The sequence below is a fragment of the Lolium perenne genome, chromosome 7 (genome assembly GCF_019359855.2).
Source record: "Lolium perenne isolate Kyuss_39 chromosome 7, Kyuss_2.0, whole genome shotgun sequence".
In the NCBI taxonomy this organism is placed as follows: Eukaryota; Viridiplantae; Streptophyta; class Magnoliopsida; order Poales; family Poaceae; genus Lolium; species Lolium perenne.
The window spans coordinates 14,613,757-14,622,742 of NC_067250.2; the positions used below are offsets into that span (position 1 = coordinate 14,613,757).

Here is an 8,986-nt window from a genome sequence, read left to right on the forward strand (position 1 = left end):
TAACCATCAAATTATCCAACAAGAGGTAGCCTGCGTTGGTTAGGATTTTTTTGTAAAAGTGCAACCAGAAACCATTCCAGCACCTTGCCACTAACATAGACACAAGCTCCAAATTTAAGATGTGCCATAACGGCAATCAGCAAAACAGCCAGCAGAGGATAATATACCCTTAGGAACAGGGCACACCCCACAGGTCTAAACAAAAATCGTAAGGAAACATCCAAGAATTTTATGTTGTCTCTATACACGTAAAAAAATATGTTACTTGATGAGTCATTCAAGTGCCATGTGTCTCTATACCCGTAATCATCATTCTGAAAACATATATCATGTACTGTGGTTGTTCCAACACAAATCATGTACTGTGATGCAATTATACAAGTGGCTATTGAGCTGCAGATCAAACAATATAATTTTTTATGACAATTAACTCCACATATATTCTTTGTGAAATGAAGGGAACTGGTTGAGATGGCAAACATTCAAAATCATAAATCATGAATAAACAAAAATGGGAATCCTCATTAATTGAATTCTATTTTTACTCGAGATGGCCCACTAATTGAAGACACAACTATTTTTACTTGCCACACCTGTATGACTGATTGACTATGCACCCAGTTAGAATACATGGAATAGTCATGGAAGCCTGAAAAATGCAGTAAGTGAAGTACTTTGGTTTGCATTACCAACTGCGGAAAAATATAATCCATCCATAGTTTAACAGGCATAAGACAAAATATTTGAGTCAGACTTAGAATTTGGATCCATCAGGGTAATATTTGGGCCCAATTACCTAGATCTAAAAGGAAGTATCAATATATACATACTCGTAGAGCACTTTCTTGATTGGGTCGTAGCGGATCAAAACTCGACAAACAAGTCTACCACCGAGAGCCAAACAAATTAACAAAAAGCTAATAGATAAATCATTTGAAGGGATCATACATTGGCTGGTATACCAGATAGAGCAATGATGGCAAACTCAAAACTGCTTTATATGTGCATTGTAGATAAATAATCAATGAAGCATCAAAGGTAAAGAAAGAAAATATGAGAGGTGATACCTTATCCTTCCTGTATGTAATACAAATCAGTCAATTGTGGGCAGCATCACCCAATTGCGGATACCCTGTCAACTGGATCCTCCCGATGCTAGGAACAGAATGCATAAATACATATAAATCCCCTAAGAAACAGTCATAACGGAACAAACCAAGAAAAAACTTAATCACCTTCATATATCCGTAAAGGTCTCCTACTTATCTGATCTGGATCTGTATCCTTTCCCATCTTCTCATGGTTTTCTTATTTAAGAAGGGTGACCAAGCTTGCACTTGGTGCATGTATGCTGCAATGAGAATATCATTACTCAGCATCATTGTTAAAGCGTTAAATCAAGTATTAGCTAAACCAATAGCACGGTCATCTACGGAAGTCTAATGCAGACAAAATGAAACAAAAGAAAACAGGTCATAACCAGCTCATTGTCACTCCCAATTGGCAGCGCGGTTCTCATATACATGCAAGACTTTTGTAACTGCTCCATTGAATGGAGGAAAGGTATGAAATTTCCTTACCCAGCCATCAGGTGTGCCACTACTGAAAATATCTATGTAATGCATGGTATCTAGTCCTTTCTCTACATGTGACATTGTCTCTAGATTTAGTAGTATTTGATTGCAGGTTTTGTTGCTCAGAACTGAGGCTAGATCCTTTCAAACCCATTTCCATTCTCTGTACTACAAGTGCAAAAGCTAGCACAACCTTAATGAAGCAAAACCGGTTTGTCCTAAGAACACATAAGTGCAAGAACTCATCTTGCTCGGGGCTACGAAGCACCGATACGGCGGTACGGGATACGGCAATTTCAGAAATCAGCAATACGGCGATACGCGAGTATATATATAAAATTAATAATATGCCATGTAAAAAAGACAGAATAATGCGTGAGATGAGATGAAAATGCTGCCCCATTTGTAGCCTTTCCAAGTCCTCACTGACCCAATTGATCCTGCAGATGCCAGGCCGGTATCTCATTCCCTCACCAGCCCCAGCAATCAAAGCATCAGCGCACATCGCGCAACCCAGCAAGGCAGCAAGCAGCAGCAATCACGCATGGATAGCACAGCAGCCCAAACGTCTAGGTGTCCAGCAGATCATCAAGCAAGCAGCAGCAGCGCAGAATGCAAGATGGGAGCAAACAGGGAGGAAGCATTTACTTTGCTGATGGCGATGTGCGACGGCGGAGGGGCGAATCCAGGTGGGCAGAATAGAGAACACATTCGTCCTTTTTAAGTAGTGTGATGTAGATGTAGATAGATAGATATTCTTGAAATTTGGTTATCATCAACCACTCTCACGTCCTTTTACTTGTTTCCCGTGTGGATGGTGTTGTAAGATGACATATGTTTAATATATGTGCGGTAAACTTCAAAAACATCTGGCAACCATTTTTTCGGTGGCTGCGTCTAACCACTTAAGCATATCCCCTGAACCAAACAGTCCCTACCAACGGTCAGATCATCGCACCATATGACATTAGTCCGGTAGTCCCACCTTCACTTAGTTTTGCAATGATCCCCCCAAAAGCACAACGCAGGGCCATATCCTCTCTTTTTTTTTATCCCGTGTTCTTCCCCAATCACCATCTTTTCATTTCGCACGGAGGCGGCTCCCGGTGACGTGCGATGACTTTGCAGCGCCGAAAGATTGGACGTTGCTCTGTACAAGTTTCGATTTGGATTCTAAAGTTGTAACCAAATCGTTTCTTCATTGACTGGGTGCACGGATCCATGGATGGGGAGTCCAGATCTTGCCTAATATTTTGGAAACCACTTATTTTGGGTTCGTTTTTTTCTCAGATTTTGAATTGAAAGTAATCATTCATGTATATGTGTGGAAAGGGGCGAGCAGTATATTCGTCTATTAGTTTTTAATGTTGAAGATTTTCCTGATCTTCTTCCTTCTTAGGTTTTGGATTCCAAGTAGGTAGAAAAAAAACTTTCAAGATCTTCAATGGTGCAAATCTGGAGAGCGAATCTGTTTGTTCATCTGTCAAAGCAACTAGGGATGTGTTGAAGAATTACTAATATGCTAGATTACACGGGTGTTTGCAGAAACTGTGTAGCATGTGGTTGGTGGGGGAGGAAGACTCAAATCTGAACGTTGGCACATGATCCGACGGTGTTGAGCAGAAATTTTCAAATTTTCAGAATCTGGTATGTTTTCACCTGATACACCCCCCCTATAAGAAAACCTTGATACTTCAGAATTTCTCTAAGCTTAACTGATGCTGGCATTTATTGAGACGTTGGAAAATCTGAAGTTTGTAAGCTAAGCTTCTGGTTGAATTATAATGACGTAGCAGAGCCGGTAAACTGAGCTTCATATCTCAGAGTTTGTAAACTAAATTTGATATCCCAGAGATTGTGAACTAATTATTGATGGGTAATCTTTGTGATGTGTTGTTTTTGGTTTGTTTGTTTCTACTGAACTCTGTGAATTACCCCTGAAACAATGTTTTGGGTTTTCTTAGGCACCTTGCGAAAAATCATTGAAGGGAATGAGAGCCTTTTTTATATCTTATTATTCACATTTTGATATAGCTGCACATCACAAAATGTATATCTCTGAAGACACAAGTTGTAGCTAAGAGCCACTTTTAGTATTTTTTATTCACATTTCTATATAGCTGCACAACACAAATTTAAAATTTCCAAGACTACTTCTGCACAAGTTGTAGCAAAAACTTCAAATCTTGCTAACTGAGAAGAAACTGATTAATCTGCAACACTGCGTCTCTCGGACGCCAAAAATGACCACCATTATCATCTGCTGCTGGACCTCCAATCCATGATCGCAGACCGGAGCGAGTGATTCGGTATCAGACTCCTGCTCTGCAACCTCAGGTTCGTCATCGGCGACTTGTCCTTCATGCCAAGCCACATCTCGATCGCCTTCCGGTCGTACGTGTACCCGTCGGAGGCGACGACAGGATCCACCATCACCTCCTGAAGAATGGGGCAGAGGAAATGGCCTGGAGGAGCCGTGGCCGCTGATGCTGACCGGACAAGACGAGCGGCCCTGGCGGCGACGTCCTTGATCCGTTCCAGCGCTGGCAGAACGTGCTCGTGCAGCCCGGGCCGGTCCCTGCGCCGCATCTCGGCGCACCGGAGTGCCAACACGGCTAGCTCCTGCGCCTCTTCCAGCGGCCACTTGCCGCCGGTTGCGTCCAGAATGTCCGTGAAGGCGCTGCCACCGTCTTCCAGCGCAGTCTCCACGGCGTGTGCGAGCCCCAGCGGCGAAGTTCTCCCCGTTAGAAGCTGCAGCACCACGACGCCGAGTGCGTACACGTCGGACTTGGCCGACACGGCGCCTGTGCGCTGGTACTCCGGGTCGATGTAACAGAACGTGCCCACCGGCGCCGTGTTCTTAACCATCGTGTGCTGGCCTTCTCCCGTGGCTCGGAGTGGCAGCGCCGTGGAGAGGCCGACGTCGCCGACCTTGCTGGCGAGGTTCCGGTCGAGCAGGATGTTAGCCGGCTTCAGGTCGCGGTGGATGATGGGGTCCGGCCTGGCACTATGGAGGAACGCGACGGCGGTGGCTACCTCCCAGGCGATGCGGATGCGGTCGTACCAGGCGAGCGGCGGCGTGCCGTTCCGGCGGTGGTGAAGCATGTCGTCCAGGCTGCCGTTCTCCATGAATTCATACACCACGCAGCCGTGTTCCGGGCAGGCGCCCAGCAGCAGCAGCAGGTGAGGGTGCCGGATCTTGCCAAGCACCTCAAGCTGTAGCAAAAAAGATGCACAGTTGTAATACAGAAGTTCAGAAAACAGAGTAGTTCAGAGAACAGAAACAGATGCGTTGTTAAAAACCACATCTTAACTCGGGAGAGTCTTGATATTAAAATCATCCCTCGGCTCAATGAGCAGATACAAAAGAAAAATTGTGTGTTGCCAAGTAAAATATAGTACCTCCTGCTGTAACTGCTTGGATCCAAAACCTTCAAGGGAGTTCAGAACTTTCACCGCTGCAACCGTATGTGGAAACTTTGCCCTGTAGACTGTTCCATATGTTCCCTTGCCGATCACAAGATCACTTGAAAACGATGAAGTCGCCGCTTGTAACTGTTCCCATGAGTACCTATTATACTCGGTAAAAAATCGTCCGGCAATTTCCTGTCCTGTTTTCTTTTCGACGGCACTTTGGTGATCACCATTAGTCTGTATTGCTTCCCTTTCAGAAGAGTCTAGGCTGGTTTGAGATTCTGTTTTGGTTACATTATGTTCTTCTCTTTCCATTTTCCTTACCAATCTCCTCACCATATGTTCTGTCATGTCGATCTCTCTGTGCTTAATTTGCTCCTTGTTGTGCCGAATTCCCAAGGTATCGCATACCTAACAGCAAAGATATAACAAGAAGCAAATAAGGCATTGTAGGTCACTAGACACTTTTAATTAGTGTTTAAACCTTACTTTCTGAGGGGAGTCAACCGATTCATTCTGATCAACTTCATGAAGCTTCTGAAGATGTTGCAGCTTGACTTTGATATTCTCAATTTCAAGCTTCAGGTCGCGCTGTTTGCCAACAAAGGTTAAAGGACAAGGACAAACATGTTAGCTTTCATGTATTAATATTTTGCTTTGGCCGTGGAACATACCATTCATCAGACGGAGGTGAACTCTCCATTATCTAAGGAAAATAGAATGAAATACGAAGTATCGTTTTTACTTAGAAGTTGAAATTGCTACCTGCTCAACCGAATGGTTCAGGCTCGTTGCAGTATCTGAAACTGATGCCCGCAGATCAGTGCCATCCAGGGAAGTATCTCTTAGAAAGCTCTTTTGAATTGAATTCCCACTGCTGCTGCTGCTGAGCTGCGTTTCCGATGTGACTGAGTGTGAATTCGTAATCAGGGTTGTGCCATCATGGTAAGAGATCTCGCTTCCAGTACTGTCTGAAGGGGTAGCTCCCCTGTTAGACAACTTGTTGACCTGTGGCAGTGTGTGATCATGCTGAGATGACAGAGAAGCCTGGTGGAATGCCACATTTTCTGTTCCATTTCTGTGAATCCAATCTGCAGTAAAAAAGAATAGTTACTACACCAGAAAATTTAAGTTCCTGTTTTCTGAGGCAGGTTCCTGAGAGTTTGGTAGTTCTACTTATGTGAAGCTTCTCATCTAAATAGAGGGTAATTAAGACTAGTTACATTATTTTTGCACGGACAAATTAATTGTATTCAGTTGATGACTGTAAAAAAATCACAAATTCTCGAAGACAACTTTCTTTTTTCACAGACTTGAGTATTACCTGAGCGTGCACTAGAGGATAGGCTTCTAGTGCTAGGAGAAGAAACAGTTGAAGAAGATATAGACCTAGGTGTTTCACAGGTATCAGATGTAGCTGTGTGCACGAATGATAGTTTGCCTTTTGAGATGATGTATGCTGTACAGAATCTTGGAATGCATTCAGAGATTTTGGATGCAGTCTTGCTTACTTTGACCTTCCTGGAAGTAGTTGATAATGTTAAACCAATGATCAGTACTGCAGAATATGCTTTCATCTCATATAATTGCAGACTATCTTCCTTTTTTTTGTATAAAAGTGTCTCTTAGTGCACAACTAATGAAGCCACACCACCACTATTTGGGTAGATAATTAATAAAAACGTTCGGCAATGATAAAGGAACAGGTAACGACATGCAGTACTTAATGCCTTTTTTGGTGGACAACTGCTCATCCTAGAGTTTCTTCAGAATTCAACATAAACGTCCAATCAGGTAGTTTCAGTGCAAGTGCAACGTTCAGCGGTAGGCTCGTAGCTTGGGAATTGATTGCGAAGAATAGTCATCCTACCAAGTGCTTAAGCTTTTCTAACTTCTTTTTTTCATAGTACACCAGCTATAATCCAAAAAGTTTTTCAAGTAGTAGGTTAAATAATGTTTCAGATTAATACTGAGACATCAGTGAAGAGAATATACCTTCGGAATATGCTTTTCGATGAAGAACCTAAGACCAACTTGCCGATATTAAATTTGTCGATTTCTTCGCTTATAGCAGAAGGCACATCTACAGATTCAAGTAAAACAGCTTCAGCCTCCACCTGTTCATCAAACGGAGTAAAACACATTAGTATCATATATCATGAGTTGTTAAATGCTAAACTATTCAATTGCCGCAAGCCAATTAACCACCTGTCTTTGAGCACACATCTTCTTGAATGGAAGCAACATATTCCTTGCTTGCCATTCCACCTCTTCCCTGTATGCCGATGCTACATCATCTCGCACTCTTGAAATCGGGACGTAATTGCCCACTGAAAGAAGATGAAGAATAGCAGGTAAGTGTTCTGAATATTCCGTAACGAACAGTACCTATAGCATTGATTCAATATTGTCCAAACCTAGCACAAACAAAAAAGGATCCAGAATTCGTATTCATCTACCTAATAATGCAGTACGCCGAAGGACAAACTCTGCAGTCTGCAGTTGGTACTCGGGTAGGTGTAGTCTTGTGACACTGACAGCTAAAATAAGTTGTTCATGGATGGTGCTACTGGCAAGATAAATTACTTATAGATAAAAGTCATCATCGTTTTGTTCAATTTATGGATAAGCAGACCCCTAAAGCATATATTTCTTAAGATTTGTATTTTCTGATATAAGGGTGTCTACAAAAAAAAACTGCATTTTATTCGTGCAAACGTCAAGAACTGCGAATTCAGACAGTTTGCAGTGATTCAGAAAATCTGCAGCAACGGAGCGACAGAGAGAAAAGAATACTGACGAAGGAAAATGTTCATTATCTACAAAAAAACTGCATTTTCTTGTTCAGACAACAAGAACTGCAAATTCAGACAGTATACAATCATGGAGAAAATATGCAGCAGTGGAGGAACAAGAGGAAAAAGGGAAATACAGACTTGGAGTGGGCACCATGGTGATGGGCGGGCGGACATGCAGGATCCGGAAGAGGACCTGGCCTCCTGGCACGAACTTGTCGAGGGCCCACTTGAGCGCGTGCCTGCTGTTCTTGCTCCCGCTCACCGCGATCGCCACCGTGCTCACGCCGGGAGCCTCCATCTCCGGCACCGTCTCGCAGGACTCGTCTTCCTCAATCTCCATCGATCTCTGTATCTCTTCTACCCTCCTACTTAATCAATCGCTGTTCGCGGCGCAACACCAAGAACAGCATCAGAATTATTCAGCTCCTTGTTTGAAGAAAAGAAGAAAAGAAATACTCAGCTCGGGTTGAGATTGATATGTTTCATGTGAGGCGAGAGATTCGCTGACCGATCGCGCGTACCTTTGAGCAGCCATGGCGACGATGACGAGAGGGGGGTGGAACCGCCAAGGAAGTCAAGAGATGCGGACATTGAGTGAGGACTGAGCACATGGCACAGGGCAGAGGCGTCTGCGGTTAAGTTAGTTGGAACGAAATAATTGCAAGGGACAGAGGTCGAGAGTGTGTACACGAGACAAAAGTGGACATAATGCTAAGCTTACCCGCAGATTCACTGGGGAAATGTGATACTCCCTCTGATTCATATTAATTGACTTCAATATGGATGTATCTAAAACTAAAATATGTCTAGATACATCCAGATTTGAGTCAATTAATATGAACTGGAGGGGGCAATCATCAAATAATCCTAGTATCTGTAGTAGTATTATTTTTTACATGCTATATGTAATATCTGATATGTCATGAGAGTATAACTTTTTTTTTGCCAGGGGAGGCCACCGTGGCACGAGATTATAAATCCACAGTATTAGTATGAAAAGACAACATGTTTTTGAGAGAAAAATGCGACCATAAATATCGGATATCAACGATGCATAATTGTTAACTAACTATCAGATTCCTAAAAATGTTTTTGCTATTTCCCTGACTGAGAGATAGCTATTTCTACATCCGCACAGAATATTTTTCCCATGTAGCATTTATAAGTCAATGCTAAGAAAATCATCTCATGTGAAGACTG

At 42.9% G+C, this 8,986-nt stretch overlaps 1 protein-coding gene and 1 long non-coding RNA gene across 2 annotated transcripts; one reads left to right on the forward strand and one right to left on the reverse strand.

Annotated features, from left to right (window-relative positions):
• The first annotated feature begins 2,568 nt into the window (after positions 1-2,568).
• On the forward strand, positions 2,569-3,474 carry LOC139834120 (uncharacterized). Its single transcript, XR_011749492.1, has 2 exons — positions 2,569-2,847; positions 2,974-3,474. It is a non-coding gene; the product is annotated as an uncharacterized lncRNA (long non-coding RNA).
• Positions 3,475-3,645: 171 nt separating this feature from the next.
• On the reverse strand, positions 3,646-8,464 carry LOC127311362 (U-box domain-containing protein 35). The gene is made up of 9 exons (XM_051341788.1): positions 8,308-8,464; positions 7,925-8,166; positions 7,197-7,318; positions 6,984-7,105; positions 6,313-6,509; positions 5,754-6,079; positions 5,478-5,579; positions 4,977-5,399; positions 3,646-4,790 (listed from the first exon to the last, which is right to left on the reverse strand). The coding sequence occupies exons 2-9, from the start codon at positions 8,124-8,126 to the stop codon at positions 3,831-3,833; spliced, it is 2,454 nt and encodes an 817-aa protein (XP_051197748.1). The 5' UTR covers positions 8,127-8,166; positions 8,308-8,464; the 3' UTR covers positions 3,646-3,830.
• Between the last annotated feature and the right edge of the window lie 522 nt (positions 8,465-8,986).

Bases quoted from the DNA above. Each gene is read 5' to 3' on its own strand.
- LOC127311362 (XM_051341788.1), bottom strand. From the start codon at position 8,126: ATGGAGATTGAGGAAGACGAGTCCTGCGAGACGGTGCCGGAGATGGAG. The intron at 6,080-6,312 runs GTAATACTCAAG...TTTTTACTGCAG, and splicing joins ATCCTCTAGTGCACGCTCAG to ATTGGATTCACAGAAATGGA. The intron at 5,580-5,753 runs GTAGCAATTTCA...GTTGGCAAACAG, and splicing joins TGAACCATTCGGTTGAGCAG to CGCGACCTGAAGCTTGAAAT.